We start from the raw sequence: 15,900 nt of genomic DNA on the forward strand, positions 1-15,900 counted from the left end.
GGAACAGTAGTGGAGAGGGTAGCTAGTTTTAAGTTCCTCGGCATACACATCACAGACAAACTGAATTAGTCCACTCACACTGACAGCGTCGTGAAGAAGGCGCAGCAGCGCCTATTCAACCTCAGGAGGCTGAAGAAATTTGGCTTGTCACCAAAAGCACTCACAAACTTCTACAGCTGTATCACCGCCTGGTACGGCAACTGCTCCGCCCTCAACCGTAAGGCTCTCCAGAGGGTAGTGAGGACTGCACAACGCATCACCGGGGGCAAACTACCTGCCCTCCAGGACACCTACACCACCCGTTGTTACAGGAAGGCCATAAAGATCATCAAGGACATCAACCACCCGAACCACTGCCTGTTCACCCCGCTATCATCCAGAAGGTGAGGTCAGTACAGGTGCATCAAAGCTGGGACCGAGAGACTGAAAAACAGCTTCTATCTCAAGGCCATCAGACTGTTAAACAGCCACCACTAACATTGAGTGGCTGCTGCCAACACACTGTCATTGACACTGACCCAACTCCAGCCATTTTAATAATGGGAATTGATGGGAAATGATGTAAATATATCACTAGCCACTTTAAACAATGCTACCTTATATAATGTTACTTACCCTACATTATTCATCTCATATGCATATGTATATACTGTACTCTACATCATCGACTGCATCCTTATGTAATACATGTATCACTAGCCACTTTAACTATGCCACTTTGTTTACTTTGTCTACACACTCATCTCATATGTATATACTGTACTCGATACCATCTACTGTATGCTGCTCTGTACCATCACTCATTCATATATCCTTATGTACATATTCCTTATCCCCTTACACTGTGTATAAGACAGTAGTTTTGGAATTGTTAGTTAGATTACTTGTTGGTTATCACTGCATTGTCGGAACTAGAAGCACAAGCATTTCGCTACACTCGCATTAACATCTGCTAACCATGTGTATGTGACAAATAAAATTTGATTTGATTTGATTTGAGTTTGTTATATCTGGAGTACTTCTCCTGTCCTATTCGGTGTCCTGTGTGAATTTAAGTGTGCTCTCTCCAATTCTCTCTTTCTTTCTCTCTCTCGGAGGACCTGAGCCCTAGGACCATGCCTCAGGACTACCTGACATGATGACTCCTTGCTGTCCCCAGTCCACCTGGCCGTGCTGCTGCTCCAGTTTCAACTGTTCTGCCTTATTATTATTGGACCATGCCGGTCATTTATGAACATTTGAACATCTTGGCCATGTTCTGTTATAATCTCCATCCGGCACAGCCAGAAGAGGACTGGCCACCCCACATAGCCTGGTTTCTCTCTAGGTTTCTTCCTAGGTTTTGGCCTTTCTAGGGCGTTTTTCCTAGCCACCGTGCTTCTACACCTGCATTGCTTGCTGTTTGGGGTTTTAGGCTGGGTTTCTGTACAAGCACTTTGAGATATCAGCTGATGTACGAAGGGCTATATAAATACATTTGATTTGATTTGATTTGGGGAAAACTGAGTTTAAATGTACTTGGCTAAGGTGTATGTAAACTTCTGATTTCAACTGTATATTGACTCAAGACATTTCATCTTTTCATTTTTTATTAATTTGCAAAAATTCTTAAAAACATCATTCCACTTTGACATTATGGGGTATTGTATGTAGGCCAGTGACAGAATATCTAAATTGAATCAATTTTGAACTAAGGCTGTAACAACAAAATGTGGAAAAAAAATAATCAAGGGGTGTGAATAGTTTCTGAAGGCACTGTACACTATCCAAGGAAATGCTAAGTTACAGGTTCCTACTTGACATTGTAACAACAATAACACACCATCTATACACACCATCATATACATATATATTTATATTCCGGAGTCTAATATTTCTACATTTCTTAATTCCTTTATTTGTATTTTTGGGATTTGGCAGCAGAGAACTGGAAGGAGAGGCGGCCAAAGGAGGAATTGGTTTTGGGGGTGACTAGAGAGATATACCTGCTGGAGCGCGTGCTACAGATGGGTGCTGCTATGGTGACCAGCGAGCTGAGATAAGGGGGGACTTTACCTTGCAGGATCTTGTAGATGACCTGGAGCCAGTGGGTTTGGCGACGAGTATAAAGCGAGGGCCAGCCAACGAGAGCATACAGGTCGCAGTGGTGGGTAGTATATGGGGCTTTGGTGACAAAACGGATTGCACTGTGATAGACTGCATCCAATTTATTGAGTAGGGTATTGGAGGCTATTTTGTAAATGACATCGCCGAAGTTGAGGAGCGGTAGGATGGTCAGTTTTACAAGGGTATGTTTGGCAGCATGAGTGAAGGATGCTTTGTTGCGAAATAGGAGCGCCAATTCTAGATTTAACTTTGGATTGGAGATGTTTAATGTGAGTCTGGAAGGAGAGTTTGCAGTCTAACCAGACACCTAGGTATTTGTAGTTGTCCACATATTCTAAGTCAGAACCGCCCAGAGTAGTGATGCTGGACGGGTGGGCAGGTGCAGGCAGCGATCGGTTGAAAAGCATGCATTTAGTTTGACTTGTATTTAAGAGCAGTTGGAGGCCATGGAATGAGAGTTTTATGGCATTGAAGCTCGTCTGGAGGGTTGTTAACACAGTGTCCAAAGAAGGGCCAGAAGTATACAGAATGGTGTCGTGTGCGTAGAGGTGGATCAGGGACTCACCAGCAGCAAGAGCGACATCATTGATGTATACAGAGAAGAGAGTCGGCCCAAGAATTTAACCTTGTGGCACCCCAATAGAGACTGCCAGAGGCCCGGACAACAGGCCCTCCGATTTGACACACTGAACTCTATCAGAGAAGTAGTTGGTGAACCAAGCGAGGCAATCATTTGAGAAACCAAGGCTATCTGCCAATGAGGATGTGGTGATTGACAAAGACGAAAGACTTGGCCAGGTCAATGAATACGGCTGCACAGTATTGTTTCTTATTGATGGTGGTTAAGATATCGTTTAGGACCTTGAGCGTGGCTGAGGTGCATCCATGACCAGCTCTGAAACCAGATTGCATAGTGGAGAAGTTGTGGTGAGATTCGAAATGGTCGGTAATCTGTTTGTTGACTTGGCTTTCGAAGACCTTAGAAAGGCAGGGTAGGATAGATATAGGTCTGTAGCAGTTTGGGTCAAGAGTGGCCCCCCCTTTGAAGAGGTGCTGAGAGAGTGACAGTGTACCTTCTAGCCATACTCCCAAGTACTTGTATGAGGTGACTACCTCAAGCTCTTAACCCTCAGAGGTAGTAATCACACCTGTGGGGAGAGGGGCATTCGTCTTACCAAACCACATTACCTTTGTTTTGGAGGTGTTCAGAGCAAGGTTAAGGGTAGAGAAATCTTGTTGGACACTAAGAAAGCTTTGTTTTAGAGCATTTAACACAACATCCAGGGAGGGGCCAGCTGAGTATAAGACTATCATCTGCATATAAATGGATAAGAAAGCTTCCTACAGCCTGAGCTATGTTGTTGACATAAATTGAGAAGAGTGTGGGGCCTAGGATCGAGCCTTGGGGTACTCCCTTGGTGACAGGCAGTGGCTGAGACAGCAGATTTTCTGACTTTAAACACTACACTCTTTGAGAGAGGTAGTTAGCAAACCAGGCCAAAGACCCATCAGAAACACCAATATTACTTAGCCTGCCCACAAGAATGGAATGCTCTACCGTATCAAAAGCATTGGTCAAGTCAATAAAAATAGCAGCACAACATTGCTTAGAATCAAGGGCAATGGTGACATCATTGAGGACCTTTAAGGTTGCAGTGACACATCCATAACCTGAGCAGAAACCAGATTGCATACCAGAGAGAATACTATAGACATCAAGAAAGCCAGTCAGTTGATTATTGACAAGTTTTACATTTAAGCTAAGGTAAGCCTACACGAAACACAGGCCTTAAAATCCTCTATGGAAAAAATGAATGGTGGAAAATTGATTGGACCCATTTACCTGTTTGACCGCTAGGTTTTATGGGTAGTATGAGTCAAACTGTGGTACTCTTACAATATTCTCTGAAATAATATACAGAGGTCAACAAATCAGGAAGGGTGTTACATTACTACAGCAACATGCTCTAGACACTCACCCTGTCTATTCATTTCTCAATTTAACTGCCAACAATACAGTTTCGAGAGAAATAGATTATGCAGTACTAAAACTTGAAGACACTCCAGAGAACTCTGAAGTGCAGGACATGTCCGTTTTTATTCTTCCGCCCCTGTTGCTATAAAGCGCCTGTGAGTCCATTGTGCGGAGTGATCTGACGCAGACTACACCCATGCACTGCCTGATTACATTGGCTTTCTTTACTGCCCGAGCCAAGACGTGTGTGAACGTCGAAGTGGGGGTACAATTAGAGACACTCAATTGATCCGTAAGCAGCGCAAAATCGGCTGTAACTGTCTTATCCCATAAACTACACTTTGGAGTTCGTAGGGAGCTGTAGATTTCAACATGTCTTGGCAAAGCTACGTGGATAACCTGATGGCGGATGGCAGTTGTCAGGATTCCGCCATTGTTGGCTATACGGACGCCAAATACGTTTGGGCAGCACATGCCGGTGGTACTTTTAACAACATAACGGTAAGAAATTAAATGGAAACAAATAACAAATGTGAATCAGAATTAATGCTGGCAGGGATAATCACAGCCTCGCCGAACCTAGTTTAGCTAAAGAGTTCGCTTGCTAGCTAACTCCACCGTCCATTCCGTTTGACCAGCAAGCTAGTAACGTTAGCTAAAGCTAGATATGTTAGCATGTTAGCTTGCTATTGCTAACGTCATATGTACAATGCGACTTGGCCAATAATATTAGGCTAAAACTGTTGTGGACTTATCCTGGCTGCTAACAATGTCCAGCTAGCTAGGTACGGTTAGCTAGCTGCCCAGAATTGGCCTACCTAGCGGGCATGCTTGCTAGACAACATTTTTTTTACATTTTATTTTTTATAAATCTCACCTTTTTATATAACTAGGCAAGTCAGTTAAGAACAAATTATTATTTACAATGACGGCCTACACCGGCCAAACCCAGACGACGCTGGGCCAATTGTGCGCCGCCCTATAGGACTCCCAATCACGGCCGGTTGTGATACAGCCAGGATTCGAACCAGGTTCTGTAGTGACGCTTCTAGTACTGCGTAGCAGTGCCACCGCTGCGCCACCCGTTAACGTTAGATCCAATGAATGAGTGTTGTGGTCTAAAGTTAACGTCAGGTACCATAGTTAAGTTAGCCAACTAGCTAATGTGGCTAGCTACCTACACTTGCCAAAGCGTCACTAGCTAACGGCCTAATCTGTTTATTCTATACGGGTGTGCTAGCTAGTTATTACGGCTTGTTACCCAATGTTTCCATTTGGAGAACCAAGACAATTGATACATTTCGACATTGTTATGGCTAGTTAACTAAGTAAATGTGCAAGGTAGATTATATTAACTAGTTGAAGAAAGAGGGCTTAAGCGTTTTGCTCAAGTCAGGACCTAACTTGCCTTGTTGCTTCCCAAGATGGCGGCTCTCCCATGCCATCCACAATGGGTGAGCTTACCAACTATACTGATCAAAAATGTAAACAACAATTTCTAAGATTTTACTGAGTTACAGTTCATATAAGGACATCAGTCAATTGAAATAAACCCAATAGTCCCTAATCTATGGATTTCATAAGACTGGGAATACAGATGCTGTATGTATGTTGGTCACAGACACCTTAAAAAAGGCAAGGGCGTGGCAAAAAAAATCACATCAGAATTTGGTGTGGTCACCATTTGCCTCATGCAGTGCAACACATCTCCTTTGTATCGAGTTGATCAGGCTGTTGATTGTGGCGGGTGGAATGTTTTCCCGCTCTTCGATGGCCGTGCAAAGTTGCGGGATATGGCAAAACTGGAACACGTTGTCGTTCACCGCGATCAAGAGCATCCCAAACATGCTCAATGTCTGAGTATGCAGACCATGGATAAACTGGGAAATTTTCAGCTTCCAGGAATTTTGTACAGATCCTTGTGACGTGGGCCCATGCATTATCATGCTGAACACGAGGTGGATGAGTGGGCCTCAGGATCTGGTCTCATTCAATTCTTGGGCAACAGCTCTGGTGGACATTCCTGCAGTCAGCATGCCAATTGCACGCTCCCTGACTGGAATTCTGTTGTGAAAAAACGGCACATTTTAGTGGCCTTATTGTCCCAGCACAAGGTGCTGCTGTTTATTCAGCTTCTTGATATGCCACCTCAGGTGGATTGATTATCGTGGCAAAGGAAAATCTTCACTGACAGGGACGTGAACAAATTGTACAATTTGTGATATTTTTGTGCCTTTTGTGATTAAATTTCTGTTTTCTATTTCAGCTCATGAAACATGGGACCAACACTTTACAAGTTGCGTTTTGTTTTTGTACAGTGTAGCTAGTTAGTTCGATTAGTTTGTAGACAATTGTAGCGAGCCAGCTCCACTAATGCATTTTGAATTTAGACTAAGTGCTGTACTACTTATTCATTATTCCCAGTGGATTTAAAAAAAAAAAAAAAAAAAGAGAACAGGGTCAGGGTAGTCGCACCCACCAAAAAAAAAGAAAGTTTGACAGAAATTGAGATTGAAACGTGTCAGCTTTCAAAAATATTGAAAATATCACCTATGCATTACGAAAAACTTTCGTTGACGTCTTTTTGGTAGATACCATCCCTCTTGCCATACCGTACATACCCTCTGGACAAAATATGACATAAATCCAGATGTGCACCCCATTCCAGATGCGCTTAGTAGTGCTGCCATTTATAAATGTTACATGTCCACTTTTAAATCTGCATTAACTTTGTGAGTGCACTTTAACTGTGTTTCAGCCTCAAGAAATTGATGTTCTCATTGGAAAGGACAGGGCTAGCTTCTTCACCAACGGCATGACCTTGGGTTCGAAGAAGTGCTCGGTCATCAGAGACAGCCTCCATGTTGAAGGGGACTGGACAATGGACATCAGGACAAAGAGTCAAGGAGGAGAGCCAACATACAACGTCACTGTAGGCAAAGCCGGAAAAGGTAAAGGGTGACTACTTTTAGTGGTAAACAAAACATTTCAGTAATTGTGACGTTATAGCCCCAGATCCATCCTACAAGTTTGTGTTTAGACAGACAGCCGAATTCTGATCTTTTCCCCACTATTTGATCTTTTGACCAATCGCATCGGATCTTTTCAGATCAGAGCTGATCTAATTGGTCAAAAGACCAATTAATGAAAAAAGATCAGAATAGGGCTGCCCTTCTAACACAGCCTAACATACTCAAGTGTTGCCTTCTAGTCAATGCAAGTGTCTTGTGGATTGGTGGTGATTCGTTCTAGTGCTCTGTTCTCATATTAGTACATCATGCAGCTTTTTTACTATGAAACAGAATACAGCACAACATATATCGGTGTTCTGAGCATGTCAATTGCAAAGGGAAATATCAACATGTACAATTTAAGCTAGGACATCGCTGTGACTTTGGGATAGAAATTGAAGAGAACTTGGGCCTCCCGAGTGGTCTAAGGCACTGCATTGTAGTACTAGCTGTGCCACTAGAGATTCTGGTTATGAGTCCAGGCTCTGTCGCAGCCGGCCATGACCGGGAGACCCATGGGGCGGCGCACAATTGGCCAAGCATCGTCCAGATTAGGGGAGGGTTTGGCCGGCAGGTATGTCCTTGTCCCGTCGCGCACTAGCGACTCCTGTGGTGGGCCGGGCGCAGTGCACGCTGACAAGGTCGCCAGGTGTACGGTGTTTCCTCTGACACATTGGTGCGGGTGGTTTCCGGGTTAAGCGGGCATTATATAAAGAATCAGTGCGGCTTCGTTGGGTTGTGTTTTGGGGGACGCACGACTCACAACCTTCGCCTCTCCCAAGTCCGTACGGGAGTTGCAGCGATGTCACAAGACTGTAACTACCAATTGGATACCAGGAAATTGGGGAGAAAAGGGGAGGTAAAAAATCAAAGAGCTTGTTGAATTTCATCACATGGGCAAGATGTCCATTGAGGTAAAGTACATAGATGTCACTTATGAAGAGCCATGCTTTGTATGAGAGAAATGAAGCCTAATTCACAAGCAGTCTCATTCAAGTTAGTGTATTGAAATGGCAGAAGTGAAGAAACAAGAAGTCAAGGTTTGCCATACTTAAGTCAATCTGCCTTTGTGGTCCTTACTGATGTCTGTCATTTGAGTCTAATCAACAGCTTTGTGGGTCTTTACCTTTTTTCAGCTTCTTCTTGCCTCTTAACTATTGGGTGCTTGTCAACCTCACTAAAATTTTAGATGCATGCTGTCTGTTTAACATTATTTCTAGCCCTCTATATCATCTCCCTGGACAGTAGCCTACAACGTCTCAACATTTTGGGGCAGGCAAAACGGTTCTGTAGCCTACATTTTTGATTAACTAGCAGTCCATGGACTTCCATTTTCAACGCAATGTCAAATATTCCACCACTAATACAGGGCACTACACTGACATATTTTTACAATGAGCATGTGTGTGCCTATTTTGAAAATGTAGGACCACACAAAGAATTTTAGGAGCAGAGTGAAAAAGGTGATAAAGCTAGAATTCATTTTTCTTGGCAAACTGGTGCTCCTAAATTTAAAATTCCAGGCTGCACAGCAAAATATGTATATGCAAGTAAAGTGGTCGGCACTGTAGAGCCCTGTAATAACCCTGAGTTAGATTCCAGTGTAGAAGTAGCTTTAAAAACACAGCTCACACATCCCCCAATTCTGTACACACCTTATGTTGGTCACATTCAAATCTTTTGACGTTCTAGTCATTTAGCCGATGCTCTTATTCAGAGTAACTTACAGTAGTGAGGGCATACTTTTTTGTGCCGGTCCCTGCAACTAGGGCTGGAAATTGCCAGGGACCTCACCGATACATTTATTGCGATTGTCACAATTCTGTATGTATTGAGACTTTATATTGTAATTGAGATTTGACGTTCCAAACATATTGCTCACCATATGTCTGTTGCAGAGGGACAAGAGAGACGTGAGAAGTTTTGATCAGTCAGGTTAATAAAAGTGCAGAAAACAAATTGACTCCCTATTTCAAAAGAAGATGGAGAACAAAATATGATGGGGAAAAGTTCTTTTTTTTTCATGCAGCTACAGCCAATTAGTGCAAAAATAATATTGTGAAGTTGTCAAAACGATACGATCAAAAAATGTCCCGATATGGAACTATCGATTTTAAAATAAATAAAAATGACCCTCATCACTACCTGTAACACACGCAAGCCATAACTATAACTTCTGTTATGCCGACTGTACAGAGTTTCCCCTATTTTTTTCTTCAGCGGTGGTAGCTGTTCCCATTAACCTCCAGACATTGTGTCAACGGCGGGCCACCTCTGCAAAATGAATATAGGGGAAACACTTCCATAGGCTCACTAACCTTCTTTTCCTCACTTGACTGTCTTTCCCTTTGACTGCTCTAAACTTCCCCTTTCCTTTCTTCTCTTTCAGTCTTGGTTCTTGTAATGGGCAAAGAAGGGGTCCATGGAGGTGGATTGAATAAGAAGGCATACTCAATGGCAAAATACTTGAGGGATTCAGGGTTCTAGTGTCACCAAGCTTGCTTAGTTAAAATTGAGGGACAAAAAGAAGAGAAAATAAAATATTGCTGTTAAGATTTCTCCTGCAAGCAGTCAAATGTCATGGAAACTTTAATAGCAATGGAGAGTAATGGTGGCAGTAAGGTCCTATGTCACCTTTATCCCCACTTTTAGCGGGGAAAAATACTTGTCAATTTGTCATTTTTCCTTTTGTTTCCTTGTGTGCTCCAGCATTGGTTTTAGTCATGGGAAAAGAAGGGGTCCATGGCGGACAGCTCAACAAGAAAGCATATACTATGACTGAGTACCTGAGGAAGTCTGGATATTAAGGCAGCCTGTCTACCCACCTAGCAGTTCCCTCTGGCTCCCCCTCATTGTGTTGACAGTACTTCCCGGATTAGTTAGCAGATGCATTTCTCTCCCAGTTCCATTTTCATGTACACCCTTTTATATATTTTCATGTTAATTCCTTTTTCTTTTTTTTTCTTTTTTTTGCTGCCATCTCCCTGTTCGTTCTCACAGTATTAACACTACAGTATGTTCTCAACTCTATTTCTGACACTACAATAACAAATTGTGGCTGTTTATATTTACCAAAACACATGTGCAAAGAATTTAATGATAATGTAATAAAGTGTATACCAAATTTGGACTTGGCTTGTAAAAACAAACGATGAGGAATCACACTGAATGGCTGTGTCATTCAATGGTGCAGATAGTTTTGGGTGGGACAATGCCTTATGAGCATACTGAAGAGATAACCGGCTGGTATTGTTTTATTTTTCTGCGGGTGGTTTCCATGTCAGGATTTGAAAGTTTCATGCATATCTTTTAGCAGAGTTGAGGTTAATACCATTTTCTTTCCAGACAATTCAGAATGTTAACTGAATTTCAGTGTAATTCCTGGATTGAAATGGAATTGTCCCTAACCCTGTCTTTAACCATACAGAGCTGAACTCTCCTTGCCCTTCCCAAAACTTTTATATTCCCGCAAAATGTTATTTTTATTCAAGCTTCAATTTTTTGCTTTGTCATTGGATACGACATAAATCTAGAATAATCCTCTATACATACACCTTAAAACCCCTGAGTCAGACTTTCCTTTTGCATTGTCTTCCATCAAATGCTTTTGCTGTTGTAACTTGAATGTGGTCTTACACGTCATTGTGGTGTTGGAATATTGTAATGGCAGATCAAATCAGTATTGCTGAGGATTTTTGTTGATAGAAATTCCTCCCATGAACCCCCACGACATCTTGAAGTCTCCATGGACATTCCATCTGCCAGCTCCTGTATTTCATGCTGCCGTTTTGTGCAGCGTATCGTCCAGACTCCCTACATAACCATGTTTTGTCAAGTTGGCAAGTTATATTTTCCATAGGACCAATTGTTATGTCACAGTTAGGGGATTTTTCAGAATGGCTTCAAGTCATTGTGAAGGATGACTGTTGTCCTCTGTTTGACTGTAATCATTAGACTATACTTCAGATGACTGTAAAACACACTGCTTCTTATGATGACTTTAAAACACAAATTGATTTGCTGATAATTTGTTAACAGATAATTGCAGTCTCATTTGACACCTGTGGTAACCAGAGTATTCTCACTGAATGCATTTGACTGTAAACCCAAGCTCTGAATTTATTGCCTAGTGCTCTACTTATCATCATGTGTATCAGCAACTGTCATAGCACGGTACTTAACAGTAAATTTAAAAATAAAAAAAAATATATGAAAAAAAAGTGAGTGTGTACACTAAATTTAAAAAATGGTGTTGGTTGGAATAAGAACACTAAGTTGTCTTGTGAAAACTTTATAAGAAAAACTGTGTATCCTGTGCCATAACACAGATCTGGTCTGTTGCTACTTTGAGTTCGATTATTGTTCTTTTTTAAACTGCTGCCCAAGCAAGGACTAACTTCAATGGCATTTTCCTTCGGGATATTTTGGCATCAACCGATACACTCCAGGCTTTGTGGACTATGTACAGACTAAAAAATACATTTTTCCCTTATGCATTTGGATTCAAAATTATGAAATGTGCATTTTCAAAATTTGGCGAAAATGCTATAAATTTATAAATCACCTTTTTGTTTACAGACAGATCAAATAAAAGCTATTCCAACCAGAACTGTAACCATGTGTGTTCTTGGTTTATTAACTGATTTCAATTATGTAGTTATTTGATTAAACTGATCTTTATGGTAAAAATGCTGCAACATTACAGTAGGAGATGTGGGAAAACTTGTTGGGACCCCCTACAATATGTCATATTTAGACAGGCAGCCCAATTCTGATCTTTCTCCGCTAATTGATATTTACCAATAATTGGGCAAAAGATCAGAATTAGGCTGCTTGTGTAAACGCAGCCATAGTTAGCGGTTTCCTGCTCAGACGTTGCATGCATCAACCAATGGTTGCGTTCCTTTTCATCGACTGGGGTCGAGCACCACATTGCTAGAACATAATGTGAGCGTTCCTCTGCTCAGGCTTTGCTGACTCCTTACCAATCTTACAATTCCTGGATAGGTATTTTACTCTGCTAGAGTTGCCACGCTCAACTGTAAGTCTTGTTATTATGAAGTGGAAACGTCTCGTAGCAACAGCTGCGAAGTTGTAGGCCACACAAGCTAAAAGAACGGGATCGTCCTCGGTTGCAACACTCACTGCCGAGTTCCAAACTGCCTCTGGAAGCAATGTCAGCACGAGCTGTTAGTCGGGAGCTTCTTGAAATGGGTTTCTGTGGCCGAGCTGCCGCACACAAGCGTAAGACCTCCATGCACAATGCCATGCGTCTGCTGGAGTGGTGTGAAGCTCACCGCCAGTGGACCCTGGCGCTGTGGAAATTAGCTCTGTTCCGGCCATTTATGAGGCGTTCTCCCCTCAGCAGCCTTCTGTGCACTCGACCACGGTTTCCTAAACTAGATGCTGTGTTTACATTGGCAGTCAAATTCGGATATTTTCCACTTATTGGTCATTTTGACCAATCCGATCAGCGCTTTTGACAATAGTTGGGCTGCCTGTGTAAACACAGCGTGAGAGGATTTTATCGTATAATGCTGCTTTTATTAAAAAAGTGGGTAGGTTGTATTTACCACATACGACTGGGAAGAATCCACTTGATTTCTTTTTCCAGAGTTCCCAGTTGTCTTGTAAGTACAATATACACTATATGGGCAATCTCGTGCCTGATGGCACAGTCGATAACATGGCAGCAACCATGCATGCAACGTTTGAGCAGGGGAACATGATCGCTGCTTACACTTGTCAATCTCTGCATATAGTGGGCGCATTTCTCTGTCTAGACATTGCAGATGAATGCCAGAGGTATACTACAAGGCAGGATTATGGAGGTAGCCAGCTAACTTGTCTAAGTATTCTCTTAACTTTTTATTTTGTAGAAATAAACTTGGGTCTAATTCAATTTAACAAATGAAAATACACTTTCTTTAGCTTTTTTTTACAGTGCCTTCATAAAATTTTCAGGACCCATTTACTTTTCACATTGTTACGTTACAGCCTTATTCTAAAATTGATTAAATAAAACACTTCCCTTATCAATCTGCACACAAAACCCCATAATGACAAAGCATTTTTTTTATTGTGGCATTTTTTAAAATTGTATTATTATAAAAGAAATACCTTATTTACATAAGTATTCAGACCCTTTGCTATGAGACTCAAAATTGAGCTCAGGTGCATCCTGTGTCCATTGATCATCCTTGAGATGTTTCTACAACTTTATTGGAGTCCACCTGTGGTAAATTCAATGGATTGGACATGATTTGGAAAGGCACAAACCTGTCTATATAAGGTCCAACAGTTGACAGTGAATGTCAAAGGAATTGTCTGTAGACCTCCGAGACAGGATTGTATCGAGGCACAGATCTGGGGAAGGGTACCAAAATATTTTCTGCAGCAATGAAGGTCCCCAAGAACACAGTGGCCTCCATCATTCTTAAATGGAAGAAGTTTGGAACCACCAAGACTCTTCCTACAGCTGGCCGCTCGGGACAAACTGAGCAATCGGGAGAAGGGCCTCGATCAGGGAGGTGGACAAGAACCCGATGGTCACTCTGACAGCTCCAGAGTTCCTCTGTGGAGATGGGAGAACCTTCCAGAAGGACAACCATCTCTGCAGCACTCTACCAATCAGGCCTTTATTGTAGAGTAGCCAGACAGAAGCCACTCCTCAGTAAAAGGCATATGACAGCCCGCTTGGAGTTTGCCAAAAGGCACCTAAAGACTCTCAGGCCATGAGAAACAAGATTCTCTGGTCTGATGAAACCAAGATTGAACTCTTTGGCCTGAATGCCAAGTGTCACATCTGGATTAAGCCTGGCACCATCCTTACAGTGAAACAGTGTGGTGGCAGCATTATGCTGTGGGGATGTTTTTCAGCAGCAGGGACTGGGAGACTAGTCAGCATCGAGGCAAAGATTAATAGAGAAAAGTACAGAGATCCTTGATGAATACCTGCTTCATACCGCTCAGGACCTCAGACTGGGGCGAACGTTCACCTTCCAACAGGACAACGAACCTAAGCAAACAGCCAAGACAACGCAGGAGTAGCTTCGGGACTATCGAACATCTCTGGAGAGACCTGAAAATAACTGTGCAGCGACGCTCCCCATCCAACCTGACGAAGCTTGAGAGGATCTGTAGAGAAGAATGTTAGACACTCCCCAAATACAGGTGTGCCAAGCTTGTAGCGTCATACCCAGGAAGATTTGAGGGTGTAATTGCTGCCAAAGGTGCTTCAACAAAGTACTGAGTATAGGGTCTGAATGCTTATGTACATGTGATTTTTATATTTTTCCCAAATTTGCACCAAAAACACTTCATGCTTTGTCATTATGGGTATTGTGTGTAGATTGATGAGGTGAAAAAACGATTTAATCAATTTTAGAATAAGGCCTTACTGTATCAAAATGTGGAAAAAGTCAAGGGGTCTGAATACTTTCTGAATGCACTGTAAATTATAGCAATCTGGTGCCTGATGGAAAAGTCTATATTGTGGCCAACGACTGAGCAGGGGATCTCGACCAGGGTCTAGGGGTCGATTTGGGACCATTGTCTTCAAAAGGTGACCATAAACAGATGGTGTGTAGAAATTTGGTGGTTTGGTGGGTAGAGACTTAGTGGTAGGTGGGTAGAGACTTAAGGGTAGGTGGGTTGCCTACTGTACTTTGCAGATACTATGGAGTGTAGACCATTGAAGAGTGGACTAGATATGAGGGTGCAGAGTGGTTGTGTAATTTGTGTAATTTGCCTTGTGAAGTGTGGACCAGTAGGAATGAGGGAGGAGGTTGCTGGACAGATGCAGTTCAGGGCCAACATGGCATACTTGAATTCCTCCTCACACACTACATGATCTGGGGAAACGGAGAACAAGATTTGATGACGTTTTAAAAAGAGTTACAGAGATGAGACATAACCACTTGTCCATCCAAACTTTTTATGTAATTAAAGTACATGTCAGATAAAAAAAAATAGCACGACAGGCCTGATGTAAAATTTGTCTGTAAACATTTTCAAATGGCGACAAAACAAAATACGCTAGACAAGGTTTGATAACAACCTTTGGGTAACTTGGATAAATTCAATATGCAGGAAATGGCGATGAAACCGCGTTAATGCGCAAATATTGATATAATAACTGTCGTATTGAAGTAAACGCGATATGTTGTGGCAAAATGTGCACGATGTCATCACCCTTAGCTGGAAAGAAGCATCAATCTCATCACCGTGCACATTCACCATCCTGTTAATTTCATCATGTTATTTAATCTGCAGCCGGATACACTGCATGCTCTCCAGAGTCGTAGTGGGAGGACCACACAACAGATCATCACGACCCCAAATTTACTTTGATATCATGGTTATTATTGTAACGACCCTGGGTTTATAAGCGCGGAAATCGACTCTTGCCGCTTGAGCATGCTTCTGCGGCACAGTCGATAGTGCGCCGGACCTCGGGCTAGAAGGTCGAGGGTTCGAGACCTGCTCCCTGCTGTTTCATTACATTGTATACAATGTTTTTCCATAAAGTCTTTTCCACCGCAATATCTCGCATAATTAAATCTACAGACAAAAAGATCCCATCATGTCTAGCGTATTTTTGTTTTGTCGACATTTGGAAAAGTTTACCGATAAATTTGCTGTTCCCATCAGGCCGGCAACATGCACTTTAATCGCATGAAAAGGTTGTTTGGAAACCTGGTTACAGATGGAAAATATTCTAAGCGTACACGTCAATCAACCAAATACGACTAATTGATCACAGCTGCATATCATCACAGTTGCGTTCAATTTGGACGCAATGTTCAG

At 42.2% G+C, this 15,900-nt stretch overlaps 1 protein-coding gene across 2 annotated transcripts; it reads left to right on the forward strand.

The window, feature by feature from the left end:
* The first annotated feature begins 4,248 nt into the window (after positions 1 to 4,248).
* Positions 4,249 to 11,701, forward strand: pfn2a (profilin 2a). Of its 2 annotated transcripts, none has more exons than XM_046360420.1 (3): positions 4,249 to 4,582; positions 6,840 to 7,032; positions 9,482 to 9,795. In XM_046360420.1, the coding sequence occupies exons 1-3, from the start codon at positions 4,454 to 4,456 to the stop codon at positions 9,577 to 9,579; spliced, it is 420 nt and encodes a 139-aa protein (XP_046216376.1). In that variant the 5' UTR covers positions 4,249 to 4,453; the 3' UTR covers positions 9,580 to 9,795. The 2 variants fall into 2 exon arrangements, with proteins under 2 accessions (XP_046216376.1, XP_046216375.1); XM_046360419.1 differs by lacking the exon at positions 9,482 to 9,795 and adding an exon at positions 9,802 to 11,701 and having other exon boundaries at positions 4,255 to 4,582.
* Positions 11,702 to 15,900: the final 4,199 nt, after the last annotated feature.

The sequence above is a fragment of the Oncorhynchus gorbuscha genome, linkage group LG08 (assembly GCF_021184085.1).
Source record: "Oncorhynchus gorbuscha isolate QuinsamMale2020 ecotype Even-year linkage group LG08, OgorEven_v1.0, whole genome shotgun sequence".
In the NCBI taxonomy this organism is placed as follows: Eukaryota; Metazoa; Chordata; class Actinopteri; order Salmoniformes; family Salmonidae; genus Oncorhynchus; species Oncorhynchus gorbuscha.

Excerpts from the sequence above, each read along its gene's own strand:
- pfn2a (XM_046360420.1), top strand. The coding sequence starts at position 4,454 with ATGTCTTGGCAAAGCTACGTGGATAACCTGATGGCGGATGGCAGTTGT. Across the intron at positions 4,583-6,839 it reads GTACTTTTAACAACATAACG|CCTCAAGAAATTGATGTTCT; the intron begins GTAAGAAATTAA and ends ACTGTGTTTCAG. Across the intron at positions 7,033-9,481 it reads TGTAGGCAAAGCCGGAAAAG|TCTTGGTTCTTGTAATGGGC; the intron begins GTAAAGGGTGAC and ends CTTCTCTTTCAG.